The sequence below is a fragment of the Macaca thibetana genome, chromosome X, assembly GCF_024542745.1.
Source record: "Macaca thibetana thibetana isolate TM-01 chromosome X, ASM2454274v1, whole genome shotgun sequence".
Lineage (NCBI taxonomy): Eukaryota > Metazoa > Chordata > Mammalia > Primates > Cercopithecidae > Macaca > Macaca thibetana.
The window spans coordinates 149,388,528-149,406,720 of record NC_065598.1 but is presented as its reverse complement, the minus strand read 5'-3'; the positions used below and the strand labels follow the sequence as shown (position 1 = coordinate 149,406,720).

At 43.0% G+C, this 18,193-nt stretch overlaps 1 protein-coding gene across 3 annotated transcripts in view; it reads left to right on the top strand.

The window, feature by feature from the left end:
• GAB3 (GRB2 associated binding protein 3) overlaps nt 1-18,193 on the top strand; it is a 70,959-nt gene that overhangs the window by 18,184 nt on the left and 34,582 nt on the right. For 2 of the 3 annotated variants that reach the window (XM_050775433.1, XM_050775435.1), the window contains exons 2-4: nt 13,150-13,453; nt 15,986-16,205; nt 16,712-17,184. In XM_050775433.1, coding sequence (XP_050631390.1) covers nt 13,150-13,453; nt 15,986-16,205; nt 16,712-17,184 — 997 coding nt within the window. The remainder of the gene's footprint in view (nt 1-13,149; nt 13,454-15,985; nt 16,206-16,711; nt 17,185-18,193) is intronic. The other variant, XM_050775434.1, reaches the window with a different exon arrangement.

Genomic DNA, 18,193 nt, shown 5'->3' with positions numbered 1-18,193 from the left:
GCACATGACTGTTTTCCTCCAGATACCCCCACAGCAAACTGCAGAGTGTGGCAGGAGCAACCAGCTTGAAAACTTGCCTGGTAAAGTTCTAAGCTATCTTGAAGGGTCATCAACCAACTTGAATGGCCACATACCCTATCCTTACTGTGGCTCTCTGTTTTCTCTCTTAATTTCAAAGAATTTGAAACAATGTTGTTGAACACCGAATGGGGGAGCCATGGGTTCAGATTCACTGTTACTCAGTGAGCAAGCCACTTCATCTGTCTAAGTACCAGTTTCTTTTTCTGGAAAATTAGGGTAGTAGCTGCCTTGACCACTGCACAAGATTAGGAATGTAAGTTGATAAAAACTTGTAGGAGAAAGAAATGTCATCAGTGAAAGCTCATTTGCCCTTGTTCCATGAGGCCTTGATAGCATGCTACACAATAGTATTATCTGCTAATTGCAAACCAGAACCCTGTGATTCAGTCTGAATCCTTTCCTCTCCCTGGTGGCCCACATGCATTTGGTGACCCGGTCCTATTAATTCTCCTTGCAACTTGTCTGCTATGGCCACATCTCTAGCTTCATCTTCCGTCGCTCCAAATCTCTGGCAGTTACACACTCATTCAGGTGGCACTCATTAACAGCATTTGGCCCAGTTCTTGGTTCATTGCACCAAGCGTCATAGAAGCAGGGCCTGGGTCGTATTCATCGCTGTTTCCCTTGCACACATCACAGGGCTTGGTTCACAGTAGGCATTGGATAAATGTCTTTTCACAAGAGCATTGAGTCCATTTGCATTTAAAGTAATTATGGGTGCCTTTGGATTGACGTCAAGCGTCTTATTGTGCTTTCTATTTGCCCTATCTTTTCTAGGTTTCTTTTTCTGCACTTTTAAATTTTCCTTTGGATTGAGTGTCTTTTTGTAAACTTACTATTTTGAAGTCACTGGATTCACAGGAAGTTGTAACGAAATGTCCGGAAGACCAGTGCATCTTTTCCCCCAGTTCCCTCAGTGTCGCCATCTAGCATAATTCTAGTGCGGTCTCACAACCAGCAAATGACATTGATACCCTCTAAGAGCAGCTGTAGGTGTCACCCCTTGCACGTGCATGTGTGCACATGTGTAGCTGTGTGTGATTTCATCACCTGTGTAGAGTCATGTACCCACCACTGAAACCAATACTGAACTGTTCCATCACAAAGATCCCTTGTGTTGCCCCTTTATAGCCATACTTTAGTCAGTCATTCTGTCCACAACAACACATTGAGTATGTATTGTATGCCAAGACTGTTAAAGATGTTGGAGGTACTTTAGGGACCAAGATGGGCAACGTCCTTGCCTTCACAGAGCATACAGTTTAGGTCAGCACAGGCTAAAGTTCCAGGGAAAGTTGGAGCCAGTTGCTGTTCACTGGGTGTGGCTTGGTTTCCAGGATTTCTGTGTTCTATCTGTAACTCTAACTGCTCCCCAAGCTAGTTCCATTTCCAACATCTCACCAATTTACATTCAACTTGAAAGCCTTTCACAGTTGGTTCAGGTAGGTTCTTAGCAACATTTTTATTTCCTCCTTGTTATCTTTTAATCTGAGGCATCTCCTATACCTGGTCAATAAGGCCACTGAAAAAGCAGTGCAGAAGGAGACCAACACCTGTAAGCAATCAGAACAATCAGAATCTGAGCACCAAAATCCTGGCGCTGTAGACGCTCTTGGCCAGGACAGTATGAAGCACGTCCATGGGTCAGGAGGGGAAAAAGCCCACACAATTCCTTTTGGCAGGTTCAGTCAAAAAGTGCCATTGCTGAAATGACAGCAGTATTGAAGGATCAAAACACAGAGCTCCAAATGCAGATAGATATAGCTTCTCCTTCCTCAGCCTGAGTTGGAAAGCCTGGCTCTGAAGGCAGGTTGCTGACCCCTCCTGTGCACATGTGAAGGAAATGACTTCATAGCTTTGGGATTTCACCACTGCAGAGGGGGCAGAGGGCCAATTCTGCTGAAACAAAGGGACAATAATCACTCTCACCAGAAAAGTAGTTTAAATCAGAGGTGTCTCTTTACAGCCTCAGAGACTTTCAGGATGTTTCTCAGTTCATTTCTGTGTCTTTTGACAATGGATACAATCCAGGCAGGCCACTTCAATTTTATTGGAGTGAATTCTGGAGCCAAAGAAGTGAAACTTGCTGTAACCCAGCCAGGTTTATTTTACTGTGCAAGTAGAATTGAGTGCAGAAGGAACGTGTCCAAACTTCCAAGCCTTGTTCGTTGTTCAGTTTAATCCTGAACAACATGCTGCAATATCTGGATAGCGTATTTGTTGGTTTTGAGTTAAAACTCTGATATGACGCCTTGCCTGACAGCCTAAGTTCCAGCTTGGAGACCGTGTCTATCTGGTTCACTGTTACATCTCCAGCTCCTAGCACATAAATATATGATGAGTAAATTCTGGTAATTAGGTTTGCTATAAACCACAATACTAGTCTTGTTCCTCAAGAGTAGTGTTTTAAACCTAGGTCTGTGATATCATGAAATCACGTGTACAATTCATTCATTCAACAAGTATTTACTGAGCGACTATCCTGTGCCAGGCACTACTAGGCCCAGAGGATAAAACAGTGATCAAGACAGACAAGGCCTCTACTGTCCAGGAGCTCACATTCTACTGGTGGAGGCAGAGAATGACTGTGACTGGCCAGTGTGGCCAGTGAGGCTGGCCACTTCAATATGGATGATCAAAGAGGGTCTCTCTGAGAGATGACAATTAAGTTCAGGTCTCAATGACAGGAAGCAGAGATCTGCATGACAGCCATGCAGAGATCTGTGTGACAGAGTATTCCATGAAGAAGGAACAAGTAAGGCAAAGCCCCCAAGATGGAGAGAAGATTCTACATGTTCTGGAATGCAAAAAGACTAGTGTGGAAGAGCAAGAGAGTGGCTGGGATGTGAAGTGGGAGAGACAGGCAGAGCCAGTTCATGTGAGACGTTCTAGTCTATGTGAAGGGTTTTGGGTTTTGTTATTAATATATTGGGAAGCCTTTAGAGGGTGCTGACCAAGGGAACAACATGATCTGATTTATGATTTTAAAATGTTACTGGCTTCTTTGTTAAGAATGAATTTATGGGGGGAATTGAGAGTGGATGTGGGAAGACAAGAGGCTATTTCAATTACCCAGGTGAGAGACAATGGTGACTTGGACTAGGGTGGTTTTGGGGCAGGAGTGGTGCATGGAGAGAAGTGGACTGATTTGGAATGTTTTGAAAGTAGAGTCAACCACTAGTGGAGAGTGGAAGCAAAGATCACGCCAAAGTTTTTGTATTTAGAAAATGGAAGGATGGTGGTACCATTGGGAGGTATTGGGAGGCTGGGAGAGGAGTGGGTTAAGTGGGCATGAAATAAAAGCTGCATTTTGGCCATGTTAAGTTTGACAGACCTCTTAGATGTGTAAGTGGAGATGTCAGTTAGTTAGATGGTTGGCTACATGGGTCTGAAGTTCATGGGAAAGATCCAGATTGGAAACATAATTTTGTAAACCATCATCAAATAGATGGTAGTTAAGGGAAACGAGACTGGATGAAGCCTCTAAGGGAGAGTATGAGTAGTTCATTAAGGGGAAAGGCAGAACAGCTTGTGTGTATGTGTGTGTGCATGCACAGGCACACACATGCATGTTTCTGACAAAAGAAGATTCATGTATTTAATCATGTTCTCTAAAAGGTTCACAGCCCATAAAAGATGAGGAATTCACTGCTGAAATGATCCATCTTGAGACTGTGGTTTCGAGATAGGCGAATTCCACTTCTGTTGATAATACATATATCCTGAGGTATAAGCAACTAGTTTCATGAAACTGTTTTTTATTCCTCTGTACCCTGAGGATCCAGCCAAACTACCATTTAGAATACTTTTCCCTTTCAAGTAGGTTTTGTGTACACCTCCTCTTGTATCTTCGGTCTATTAGTGATCACAGTGCAATTCCTTCTACCCTCTTGATATCCCTTTTCACTTATTTTGTTTTCATCTGTGGCCACTTAGTTTTATGCATTGTGATCTGCAGAGGTCCGCAAGTCAGGCCTGGTGAATTAGGATCTCTGGAGTGAGGTCCAGGAATGTGCATTTTTAACAGCTCTCTGGGTGATTCTGGTTATTCCTGTCTTCCCAGGCTTTTCTATCTGTGCTTCAGGTTTGCTGATCACTTCTTCAGTATCTAAGATGTTATTATGCCCATCTAGTGTATTTTTTGTGTGGCTCAGATATTATGTTTTTTACCTACACATGTTCCATTTTTTTCTTGTCTGTAACTTCCATTTCTCTCATTATGTTCGTATTTTCCTTTACATCTCAAATTTTATAACAGCTGTTTTAAAGTTGTCTGCTTATTCTATCATCTCTGTCATTTCTAGGTTTCTTTCTATTGACTGATTTTTTCCTTTGGTTATTAGTCATATTTTTATGCTTCTTTGCATACTTAGTAATTTCTTGGATGTTTTCATTGTAAATATTATATTATTGAGTGTCTACTTTTGTCTTCCCTTAGAGTGTTGAACTTTGTTTTGGCCACCAATTCAGTAACTTGCTGATGAGCTTGATCATTCCAAGCCTTCTTTTTAAGCTTTCTTAGGGCAAATCTAGAGCAGCCTGTACTCTAGGGCTAGTTTGGCCTTACTGTTGCTTCTAAGGTGTGGCCTTTCTTGAGTCTCTACTGAATGTTCCAGGTCTCTCCATCATGGCTGATAAAAAAAAAAAAAAGCACTCAAACATCTCTCAGCCAGAGCTCTGGCAGTTGTTTAGATTTGGGGTCTTCAGTAGTTGTTTTAGGATTCACCTCATGGGGTTTCACTCTACACACATGAATGTTAGTATTCAGCCAAAGTCTCATGGGGAAACACCTATGTAGATTTCTAGAGCTCTTTCTCTACATAGCTGTGTTCTCTGTGGTCCTTTGTCCTGCAAATTCTACCCACCTCAACCACCCAGAATTCCAATCTCTGCTTTCTCAACTCTGTGAGATGGCCATGGTTGAGAAAGTGCTTACAGGATGAAAGCCAGGGTGATCAGGGACTCACCTCTTTTGCTTTCCTTTTTATACAGGCCACAGCTCTGCACTGACTGCCATCTAATGTCTATTTCATATATTTATTTGATCTAGTTTTCTAGTTGGTTTTATGTGTAGGGGGCAAGTTCAGTGTCCAGTACACTAATGTGGCTGGAAGTGGAAGTCCTTCCAGGTGATTCAAATGCATAATAAAGGTTGCAGAGTGTATTCATTTCCTAGGGCTGCTGTAACAAAGTACCACAGACTGGGTGGCTTAGACAAGAGAGGTGTATTATAGTCTCACAGTTCTGGAGGCTGGACGTCTGAAATTAAGCTGTCAGCAGATTTGGTTCCTTCTCAAGGCTGTGAGGGAAGGATGTGTTCCAGGCTTCTCTCCTTGACTTGTAGATGGCCATCTTCTCTCTGTGTCTTTTCACAATGTCTTCCTTCTATGCATTTCTGTGTTCCAATTTCCCCTTTTTACGAAGACACCAGTCATATTTGATTATGACCTCACTTTAACTTGCTAAAGATTATTTCCATATAAGGTTATATTTGGAGATACTGGGGGCTTAGGAGTTTAACATATGAATTTGGTGGGGGGGTGACACCTTGCCGTTGCATAGGACCCACTTCAGCCTTGCAGGTACTCACACCTTAGTTCACTCCATTAGGAAACAAACTTGGAGATGTTTGTTAACTATGTAATCAGCAAGTTGGATTGTTTTAAGATGAGAACAATGTGTAGCTTTTACTCTCAGAAGAATGGGATTAAACTGTTCTCTAACAATTTTATAAAAACTAACAAGCCTGTGACCTAGACACACCTTCCTGGAGGAGACTAGAAATGAGCACAAACACCTTTACACAAGGTTACAGGATATTGCAGGGTTTTGTTGTTAGAGATGATACTGGTCGGTGGTAATGAGTCAGCTTGGTGGCTGTGGCAGGAAAGGCTGATGGGAAGTGGATCTTTTGATGGTCAGAGCTGGAAAAGCCCTCAGAGCTCATCATTTTATAGTATGGGGAGAAGCAGTTTCCCCAGGGCAAGTGACGCCATGAGCCCTGGTGGCCAATAGTCACATTGTCATTTTATTTTGTTTTATTTTATTTTATTAATTAATTAATTTATTTATTTATTTATTGAGATGAAGTCTCACTTTGTTGCCCAGGCTGGAGTGCAGTGGCCCGATCTTGGCTCACTGCAACCTCCGTCTCCTGGGTTCAAGCAATTCTGCCTCAGCCTCCTGAGTAGTTGGGATTACAGGTGCATGTCACCATACCTGGCCAATTTTTGTATTTTTAGTAGAGAAGGGGTTTCACCATGTTGGTCAGGCTGGTCTTGAACTCCAGACTTCGAGTGATCCACCCACCTCGGCCTCCCAAAGTGCTGGGATAACAGGCGTGAGCCACCGCCCCTAGCCCACGTTGTCATTTTATAAGTTACTTTTACATTGATAATGTTTTGCCATTATTTCTCATTGGTTCACTACAATTATACCATAAGGGTGACAGGGCAGGGTTTACTATTTCCATTTACAGGTGACGGGACTGAGGTTTGCAGAAGCTGAGTTACTCAAGTACTGTGTGCTCAAAGTCACACAGAAAGTCAAAAGTAGAATCAGAATTCAAATTCAGGTCTCCTGACTTTCAATTCAGTGCCTCCCCCACGCCCATTTTTGTACTCCATTTCTCTAAGTTACTGTTGTGGATACTTGTTTGCATAGTGATTCTGCTTTCTAGATCCTCTTGACCCAGGCTTATCTTCACAGTCTATCCTGAACTCTTGACCTCACCCTTTTCCATCTTGGCTTCCCAAGCTGCTCATGACCTAGCCGGCAGAGAAGGACTGAGGGGAGAAGGTGAAGTCCAGCGCAGCTACTTGAAGCCAGCAATCCTGCAATTTTATGTTTCCATAAAATGCAAACATCTCAGTAAGAAGAGAGGGCAGCCCTCAGGTCCCAGCATCCTCATACCCTCTGTTCTGAAGTGTTCACCATCATCTTTTGTACTCTTTACTTCCTGACCCATCTCTGAACTTCTTAGGTTCAGACCCCTCCACTTATCTCTTATTTATACTCTGACACCCCCTCCTCACATCTGGTAGTTGATGCTGGACATTGAGCATAAACCTCTGCTTTCCTTCCTCATTCTGTGAGCTTATGAACTCCCTGATAAACATAGCACCCTTTTTCTTTACATGCACAGCGTCTGGCACATAGTAGACACTCGGTAAATATTGATTGAATGAATCCACAAATGTGCCCTGTACAGAGGAATTGTTTTAAGATTTTTTTTATCATAAAAGAAAACACAAAGCCAGGCACAGTGGCTCACGCCTGTAATCCCAGCACTTTGGGATGCCGAGGCGGGCGGATCACCTGAGGTCAGGAGTTCAAGACCAGCCTGACCAACGTGGCAAAACCTCGTCTCTACTAAAGTACAAAAAATTAGCCAGGCATGGTGGCGCATGCCTGTAATCCCAGCTACTTGAGAGACTGAGACAGGAGAATCGCTTGAAGCCGGGAGGTGAGCCGAGATCACACCATTGCACTGTAGCCTGGGTGACAAGAGCAAAAAACTCCATTTCAAAAAAAGAAAAAACAAACAAACAAACAAAACAAATATTGAAAATCACATAAAAGAAATGTATTGAAAAATAGAACTTTGCCACCCACAACAGAAGTCCCTCCATGTGTCCTTGTCGATCATAACCTCCTCCTTCTTCTCCCCATAAATAAGCACTATCCTGACATGTACAGACATATCTTCTTTGCATTTTTAATGTTTTCATCACTCAAATGAGTATCTGCTAAGCACACTTAAAAATTTTGATGTGTCTTTTAAGTATCATCTAATCCATAGATCTCTCCTCTGTCCCTTTATTTTTCTTTCTTTTTAAAAATAAATTTTATTGTATATAATTTGGAGTTTACAACATGACCTTATAGGATACCTATGGATAGTAATGGTTACTATAGTGAAGTAAATTAACATATAATCTCACATGTTTATTTTTGTGTGTCAATAGCAGCAAAAATGTACTTATTTCACAGAAATCCCTAACACAATTGCATTAGCTGCAGCCCTCATGCTGTACATTGGATCTTTAGACTTGCTCCTCTTAAATATTTGTTACTCTGTATCCTTTGACCTACATCTTCCCATTTCCTCCCATCCTATCTCTGGTAACCAGTTTTATTTTTTTATATTTATAAATATACCACAGTACATTTGACCTTTTCCCCCCACATGCAAGATAGATCATTCAGTATTTGTCTTGCTGTGTCTGTCCTGCTCCACTTACCATAATGTCCTGTAGATCCATCTATATTTTTGCAAATGGCAGGATCTCCTTCCTTATTAAGGATGAATAATATTTCATAGTGTGATGCGATGCACATACCACAGTATCTTCATCCACTTATCTGTCAACAGACACCTAGGATGTTTCCATATCTTGGCCATTGTAAATTAATGCTGTGCTGATCATGGGAGTGCAGATATCTTTATGAGATGGTGATTTCACTTCCTTCAGATCCTTCACACATTTTTTAATTGTTTCTTTTTCTGCAATTGAGTTGTAAGAGTTCTTTATAAATTTTGAATATTAACCCTTTAATGTAGTTTGCAAATATTTTTCCTAGTATATAGGTTGCCTTTTCATTTTATTGATTGCTTCTTTTCCTGTGCTTTTCTTTGCTGATTGCACCCTCATATCAGTCTATCAAAGGCACAAAATGTCTGATTGTTTCTATTCCCAAGTTAGCAGCTGTTGATGCTTAATAGCTATACCTATTAATTCATTGGGGCTAGCAAAGTGGGGATATTCTAATTCTGTCATTTGTTTTTCTATTACTAATCAGAATACATTCATAAAGAAACATTCCCTTCATCTACCCAAGTGGGACAGCTCACATAGCAAAGGTTGGATAATGCTTGATTCTTCCCTTTACTTAACTAGTTTTCAAGGAAATGAAGTAGTTCCCTTACATCCTCTGAAGATGACAAATTCTTTTTCTAATATCACAATAAACTCATGGATTTAAGTGTATTTGGTGGATTGCAAGCCACTATAGTTATTATACAATCATGCATCATTCAATGACAGGGATATGTTCTGAGAAATGTGTCATTAGGCGATTTAGTCAGTTTGCAAATATCACAGGGTGTACTTACACAAACGTAGCTTACTACACACCTAGGCTATATGGTATAGTCTATTGCTTCTGGGCTACAAACCTGTACACCATGGTACTGCATTGAATACCATAGGCAATTGTAACACAATGGTAGGTATTTGTGTATCTAAACATAGAAAAGGTACAATAAAAATATGGTATTAAATTTTATGGGATTCAGATGTCTCGGAGGATTGAAAAAAAATCTTACGGGACCACCATTGTATATGTGGTTCATTGTTACTATAATGTCATGCAGCATATGACCGTATTTATGAAAGCAAAAATTCTTTCATATATGGCCAGTGGTAACCTCTTCAGGTTAGCCCCTAAATCCTTTTGAGATGGCCCTCGCCATTCCTTGTGGCTTTGTTTCATTGTAAAAAGCTTCGCTTTGGTGCTGGCAGACTGACTGCTTTCAGGGGCTTTGTCACATGTCTTTCATTTTCCAGAAGCCTGTAAGCCTGGTGGAACAGAACTGTATGTGGCCTCTGGTTTTACCTACTTAGCAAAGAGCTCCAAGAACACCCACTTCTGTTTTTGCATAATCACAACTCTTATGTAGAGATTTAAAAACCTAAGGGATGACACACTGGCAATTTTGCATGATTTAGCATCAAGACTACGCTACATCCTATTTAAGTTACTGTGTGACTGTTCTTTTTCCTTTCCACCTTCATGCCTGCCTTCCAGCCCTGCTGAACTACTTACGCAAAGTTTTCAGCCTTTCCACCTTAATGCCTTTGTGCATGCTGCTTCCTCCTGCCCCACTTTAGCCTCAGCTTAGTCACCACTTCTTCCCGGAAGCCTCCCCAGACAACTGATCTGACAGAGATGTCTCTTTTGTTTGTTCCCATAGCATCTTGGTTTTGCCTTATCGTAGCACTTATCTCACTGATTGCAATTGTCTGTTTATCCGTCTGCTCACTCCCTTGTTGCCCATGAGACTGTGAGTGGCAGGGCCTGTGGCTTGCTTACTTCATCTTCCCCGGTGTCTGCACAGTGTCCAGCATATTAGTAGGCTATCAATAGGTAATTGTTGAATGAATGAATAAAGCCCAAACTTCTTCATGTCACTCTTTCCATTGCACTCCCACCACTTCTGGTTTACTCTTCTGCTAGACCGCTCACTATCCTGAGTTGAAATCTACTCATATCATAATTCTACCCTTCTCCCTATCCCAGCTAGAGAGTGAGGTCTTTTTAGAGACCAGCTCTAATCTCCTTTTCTATCTTCATTGTCTAGCAGGATGCATAGTGCAGAGTAGGCACTCAATAAATAAACTCTTGGTGTTACTTCTCTTCCAATATTGTTATTAAAAGATAAGAAACCTATTGTCTCCATAACACTAAGAGCAGTTAATGTGAAACTTGTTTGTGTGCTCAATTTGACTTCCTCTTTTAGAATCATTTTTGGGAAGTGCAACAAAGTTCCTCTTTACATTTCCCCTACCAAAGTGGCTTTTGGAAAGTTTGGAGCACCCCATGCTCCCTCCTCATGAAAGCTTTCCTCAGCAGGCACACATGCCATTCTCTTATCCCCTGAGCCCCTTCCCTGAACTGGGTCTTATGTTCCTGTTTGCCTCAGTTGATGCCAGAAGCCCAAGTTTCCCACTTTCAAACCCCACAGCAAGACTCAAGCTACTTCTCTTATGTTTAGTGGCTCTACTCCCATCCAATGCCATGTTTTTGCAACAGGAATTCATTGAATCAATTTTTCTCTCCCTCTTGGGTCACCCCCACGAGCATACAAACATGCTGTTATTTTTCCTGTCTTAAAAACGTGGACTTAATCACACCACGTTGTTTGTCTCCTGAGTTTGTCTCCTTGTTTGACTCATGGCCAGACCTCTTCTCAAAGCTATATACTGTCTGTAAAGGCAGGAGCAAACCAGGGTTCACCTGCCCCAACCTGACACGGAGTGACTGCCTTCCTTCTGCTTGCTGCCCCTTGCCACAGTCCTGGAAGGGCTTTTTATTCTAAGGCATAATTGGAGGTCAGTGCTTCTTTGGATTCTCTGACATCTCAGATTCATGTTCTCTGAGCAGGGAGGGAGCTGAGAATACTCCAAATAGTGTCTTTTCCTTTTTCTCTGGCCTCTTGGTCAAAGCTGGTGGGCTTAAAAAGTATTACACATAAATGAAGCTAGAGATACAAAAGACTTCCTGTCCCAGGGGTCGCTGTACCTCCTGGCAGAACCCGACACTTCCTGCTGTCACACATGCTACTGCACGGGAGAGAAAACCACAGAGCTATAAATCTCTCCTATGCAACATTGAGTGTCTCCAATGGAAGAGAGCCCTGTGGTCAGCCCGTCATCCTTCTCTGTGCTCAATTCCCAACTGGGGCTCATGCCATAGTTCCCTACCGCAGAAAGGAAGCATACGCTATCCATGCAGGCTGGCCTGTCTGGCCCTTTGATGAACAAAGGGCACCTAAATGTAAGAAGACAAGGAACTCAAACATTTCCTTCCCCCTGGCTCCATGAGAGGGCAGGGAAGTTTACAGATCCAGGGGACTCCTTAGGGCTTTGGTCAATTGAAAATACCTCTTTCCCCAGGCCAGAGATCTGCACCCTTTCTTTGTACTGAGCCAAGATGGTACTGTCTACATCAAACATTCTAGGTCAATGGTGAGTGGGGAGCCAAGGAGCCCTAGGTCATCCTCAGTAGTTCTCAGTGGCACAAAAGAGACCTGTCGTATCTTGGCACTGGCTTCTGTGGAATATCATTCTGTTTTCTTTTCTGAGCATTGACTGAGCTTTACCTGTTCATCTGACCTCCAGGCTTGGCTCTTTCCAAGATTCCTATTCCATTAACGAAAGTTCCTTTTAGTTTTTACAGTGTTTCAAAACAGAGGCACTGATAGCTTGAGGCCAATCCTGCCATGCCTCACCCCCCACCCCATCTCCAGCCTTTATAACAAGCAAAACTCACATATTTTCAGACGCTCCAGAGAGGAATTAGACCATCCCTTGTTGAGAAACACTGTGACTTAGGGGGGAATGCTTAAGAGTCTCCCATCTTTAAAAACTCCCTTGACCCCAGAGCTTCCCCCTTTACAGTCAGATGTTTCTGAAGAGCTGAATACACTTCCTCTCTCTATTTTTTTTTTTTGACTTCACATCCATTACTGATCCTTCTATCCCAACCTGAGTTCAAATTCATTCCTACAGCTGTTTAGCTATGTGACCTTGGGCACATTACTTAATCTCTCTGAATCTCAATTTTATCAGACATAAGATGGAGATAGTAATAGTTACCCCTCCCATAGTATAGTTTTAGGGATTAAATGGATTATAGTAAAGCACTTAGGGTCTCTTACATAGGAATTGTAACTAACCAGGCTAGTTAATTCTCTGAGAATTCTATTAGTGTTTTAATCATCATTGGGAGTTTTATGGAAGACAATTTGTCACCTTTAGACACTGGCAATCCTCTCTCCTCCTCTCCAATGTGTATGATTTTCCTTCTTGGCCAGTTGTGTAGAACTTAAATAACAATGTTAGAAGATACTGGGGCAGTGGTGAGCACTTGTGATTTGCATCTGATTTTAATGTATGATATTGGCTCTTGAACTGAGATAGATAGATAATAATAAGAAAGCTTCCTTCTAGTTCTTTATTGCTAAGATTCTTTTAAAGCTTAAGCATATGTTAAATTTGTACTACATTCCTTTGCTGCATCAATTTCAATGATTGTATAATTCTGGTCCTTCAAACTGTGGGTGTGAATCCCATTACTAGACTCTCATATCCTGACCTGTCCTTAAAATCATCCAATAAAGTAGACTTGAAGATGGGCACTAGTCCTGTAATACAAAGCGTTTCATCATTAGAATGGCTGATTTGCTTCCTTCCTGCTGTCCTTGTCATGACATGGGTTCTTGGCATAGCCTGAGAAGCAAGAGAAATTGGTCCAGTAACTCCTTATTGAATTGCCTTTCTGCAGGCCTGGCGCAAGCGCTGGTTTGTCCTCCGGCGAGGCCGCATGAGCGGCAACCCCGATGTCTTGGAGTACTACAGGAACAAGCACTCCAGCAAGCCTATCCGGGTAATAGACCTCAGCGAGTGTGCAGTGTGGAAGCATGTGGGCCCCGGCTTTGTTCGGAAGGAATTTCAGAATAATTTCGTGTTCATTGTCAAGACTACTTCCCGTACATTCTACCTGGTGGCCAAAACTGAGCAAGAAATGCAGGTGTGGGTGCACAGCATCAGTCAGGTCTGCAACCTTGGCCACCTAGAGGATGGCACAGGTAAGAGCGGAGTTGGGGCTCCCATGTGCTAAGGGGTATCCCAGGACTGGAGGGCTACTGCAGAAAAACAGTTCAAGATGCCAAGCCTGCCTCCTCGAGGGTGTTTTGGCAGGCTAATTTATGTCAGAACTGTCCCTACCAAATACGGTACTGGAAATTGCCCTCTTTTACTCAGTCCAAATGTGGGAAGGCAGAGTCCATACACACACTGAGCATTGTAGGCTTTAAAACCCCTTCATGTCTTTGCTCTCATTCAACCACAGTGAAAGTCAAATGTGGATGAGGATGTCTTCCCATGATGCTGACACTCATGACTTTCTAGAAATATCAGATATTACCACACTTCAAAATATTGTGGAACTCCAGTATTTCTGGTGCCTATTGGGTTGTTCATCACTAAATGGTAGAAAGAGAGAACTTGGCTACTTACCGTAGGCAAGAAAGATTTCCTGATACCTCCAAATGTCTCAAGTTCTCTGCAGAGGAAATTAGTTGTAAGTTTGCTCTGGGCCATTTCTGGACAGTGGGAGCAATTGACCCATGAAGAGTACCCCAAACTCTCTCTCTCTCTGCCACACGCACACACGCACACACATACACACAACTCTTCCTATGTAATTTACCAGGTATATTGTAACCTAGGGTTACAATTCACTTCCCTTCATGGATTTTGTTTTTGAGCCCCTGACATTATTGCAACATGCCCTTTTCCTCAAAATATGAGATTTTGAATCTGATTTCTTTTAGCCTCTTGGTCTAGTAGACAAAACTTGGCCCCTAAATCCTGTGATCTATACTTGCTTCAACATTTTAAGGGTTACTGTATGGTTTCCACCATCTGCCACTGAAATATCCACACTCTAACACTAGGTGGCAATGGAGAGTCAGAGTTGTATCTCCCTCCAGGACAGGCACAAGAGAGTGTGCTTCCTGAGAACACATTCCTTTTCGTTTCGTGAACCAGGGAAGCGTATTAAGTGAGGCTATTCGGTAATATTGCTGAGCATTGAGAGCACTCAAATAAAAGGAAATGAAGTGATGGCAAGTTCTTTATCCTTGGTACAATGGACAAAACTTAATTGGAAAGTCGCATTAAGTAGGTTCTGGCTAGAGTCTGACATTATGCAAATCAAGCAGAGCCTCCCTGACCAACTTCTCCAGCCTTGCTGCTGGCTGTTTACCACCCTATTCCACACCTTCAGCCCTAAATAGGTATATCGTCATATACTGTGTTATATGTCTCCTCTGTTTCTTTCCTTATCCAGGAGTTATCCTAAAACATATGTACATAATATGTTTCCCAATAACCCAAGAGCAACAGGAATGAGTAAGGCACCAGGCCAAAACCGGAGAGCCTGCCCCGGCGTGAAGTTGGAGGAAGCCAGAAAACTCACCTGTGACCCTTTCCATTCTCTGTAGCCCCCCTCAGTTTTTAGAACCACGTAAGAGCAGGGTCCTCTTCATCTGAGAATTGCACCCAAAGGGCTTTCTTGTGACTTTTCACAGAGTGTTTGGTTCTGTCTCCAGCAACCATATAGTAGTCAACACATTGTGTGTGTACCCTGGCCAGGAGCTCTGTTGAAATGCTTTTGTATAGTAACTCGTCTCATCCCCACAGCAGTTCTATGGCCTATGTGTGATTATTATCTCCACTTTATAGAAAAGGAAACTTGGAGAAGGCAGGCCATGTAGTAATGGCTATGTAGTAGAGCCTGGACTTGAACTCAGGCAGTTCTGGCTCATCCTGACTCAGGAATCCTGGACTATTAACTTGGTTCAAAGGGGAAATAAAAGCAGGCTTTTCATTAGCTGTTTCTGATCTGAAGTTCTCATTGGTTCCTGATTCAAATTCATCTTAAGGGCCATGTTTTCAGGTGATAGGGAGGATGTTATGCTCCTTGAGAAAAAGGAATGTGCTTTTCCAGCCACCACAGCACAGTGTTTCTTTCCTTCCCTTTACTTATAACAGTGATGAACAGGATTCTTTCTTTATGTGTTATTTGTCTGTCTTCTCTGCTAGAATCTAAACTTCGATAAGGGTAGGATCTTTGTCTTGTCTGTATTGTGAGGGTTAGTGGCATTCCGGGTACATGGTAGATGTGATAGGTATTCTATATAGACATATACCGATATAAACATGTATAGATACACATACATATATGCACAAGTACATATATAATTATATGCATGGACTTGTTATACATACATATATATATGTATGTTTGTTGAGTGAAAAAACAATGATGCAGGGCTGCTGCTGAGGGCCATAAAGAAGCTGTGTGTAGACTAACTGCAGAGTTTTAGGCCAAGAATGCTGGGTTTTTTACTCTTAATTGATTCAACACTTTGCTCTTGAAACATTGGCCTTCTTTCCCAGACATTGTTTACAGCTTGGGGAAATGGTCTCCTCCATCAGTACAAACACCAGCTGTGATTTGCATCTTCTGTTTGGCTTCTTTGATGCTGTTTGAGAAATTTTGAGTGCGTGTTATAGCCATTCTTAAACATTAACCTGGGAAATGATTTCTCCAGCAGATTCCATGGAGAGCCTCTCTTACACACCCTCCTCCCTGCAGCCATCCTCTGCCAGCTCCCTTCATACCGCCCATGCTGCCAGCTCCTCCTTGCCAAGAGATGACCCAAACACTAATGCTGTAGCCACTGAGGAAACAAGAAGTGAGTCAGAGCTTCTCTTCCTTCCAGATTATCTGGTTTTGTCCAACTGTGAGACTGGAAGACTGCACCATACCAGGTATGTTTATGCCCAGGACTCTGTCTGAGCTGGGCCTGCTAGCATGCTCTCTAGAGTCACACTGCCTCCTCTTGCAGAGTCTGTAGCTGAGATGTGTTCAGTGTGCTTCACCAAATTAGTCCATTCAGTGGTAGCATTTTCTAGTGGGTGTGTCTGCTCTCATCTCTCTTCCTGCCAATGTCAAGGCAGGAACACATTGCTATGAACCACTGTGAAAGATGAAGCATGTAGTATACTAAACAGAATGAGTCATGCATTTCAGCATTGTGGTTTCATTTCTAGCCTTGCATTTTCATGTGTATCTGATGCTTAGAGGATGAAAAAATCAACAAACCATTTTTCTTTTGCCACACCAAGGGGTTGGTGTAACTGAGTGTTGTAGAGGGAATGTGGCTGTGCAAGTAGCAAGCAAGGTGGTACTGGGGGGATGGGAATGAGGCCAGTGTTGGTTTTGTGGTAGGCGGATGGCTGCATTTTAGTCCAACTTACCTGCTTTTCTTCCCCAGTCTACCCACCAGATGTGATAGCTGGTCAAACTCAGACCGTTCATTGGAACAGGCTTCATTTGATGACGTTTTTGTTGACTGCCTGCAGCCGCTCCCGTCCAGTCATTTGGTCCACCCCTCGTGCCATGGCAATGGAGCTCAGGAGGTGCCATCCTCGAGGCCTCAGCCTGCCCTGATCTGGAGTAGAGAAATCAATGGGCCACCCAGGGACCACTTGTCTTCTTCACCATTGCTGGAAAGTTCCTTAAGTTCCACCATTCAGGTAGATAAAAATCAAGGTTCCTTACCCTGTGGAGCAAAAGAACTAGACATTATGTCCAACACTCCACCTCCCCGCCCCCCTAAGCCAAGCCATCTGTCTGAACGGCGCCAAGAGGAGTGGAGTACACACAGTGGCAGCAAGAAGCCAGAATGCACTCTGGTTCCAAGAAGAATCTCTCTCTCTGGTTTAGACAACATGAGAACGTGGAAAGGTAAGTGTTGGGTCCTAAGATTCAGGCGCCAAGAAAACCCTGGCTCCTCCTCACTCTTTGTGTCCATGTGAGGTCATTGCCAGTGGACCCAACCAATGGGGCTACATTTGAATTACCTTGATGTGTACAGCTTGGTAAAAAGCCACATCAGTAGTGTGTACTTGTGTACATATGTGCTTGTCCCTTGCTCAAGCTGGCCTGATCTTCTAATGGGGCTGGATCCTTGGTGGAAGCATATACCCTGAAAGCAGCACTCTTCTGTTCCCAGATCCCCCCACCCTTCCTTTGAGCCTGGCCACCAGGAGAGACATTTAGGTCCCCATAGATGCTGCAATAGGTTGGAACACTGGTCCCTTGTGATGGGCTTGCCCATGCAAGTCCTTGCCCATGTGGTAAGCTTTCCACCTGAATCTGAGATCCTAGTGTTTTTTGGAGTCACTCAGGGACCCACTTAGTACAAAAGTTGATGTCTTTTGTCTCAACTCAGTCCCATTCCCTTCTTTGTCTCTCTCTCACATACATAGAGAGCCCTGAGACCACAGATCATCACTGCCTTCTGTTTTTCAGCAATCCCATCAGCCTCATTCATCATCCAACTAGACTTATTCTTTCCAAATTCTAACTGGCTGTACAAAGGGCCCTCCCACAGCCGTCTTTTGCCCTTTTCTATAAGGCCATTTATCCTCACGAGGTTATCTTGCAATTCTGCTTGCAGTTCCATCTTCCTCCACCTGTTTCTTTCCACCTGGGCCTCTCTGGCCTTCAGAAGCAGTTTGGTGAAAGCCAAGTTAAGCCCGTTCAGTATAGTTTTTTATTGCGGGATCTGGCCAGCAGCCCACAATGCAATGGTACTCTCTCTTTGTTCCCAGGCGGATCGGCAGGTCGAGAAATAACAAACACACACAAGATAGTGAAAGCTAGGTCCAGCGGGGTCACCACCTTCTGGTCCCGTGGTGCCAACAATGCACTGGATATGCCAGCATTTATTATTAAGTTTAGCGAGGGCAGG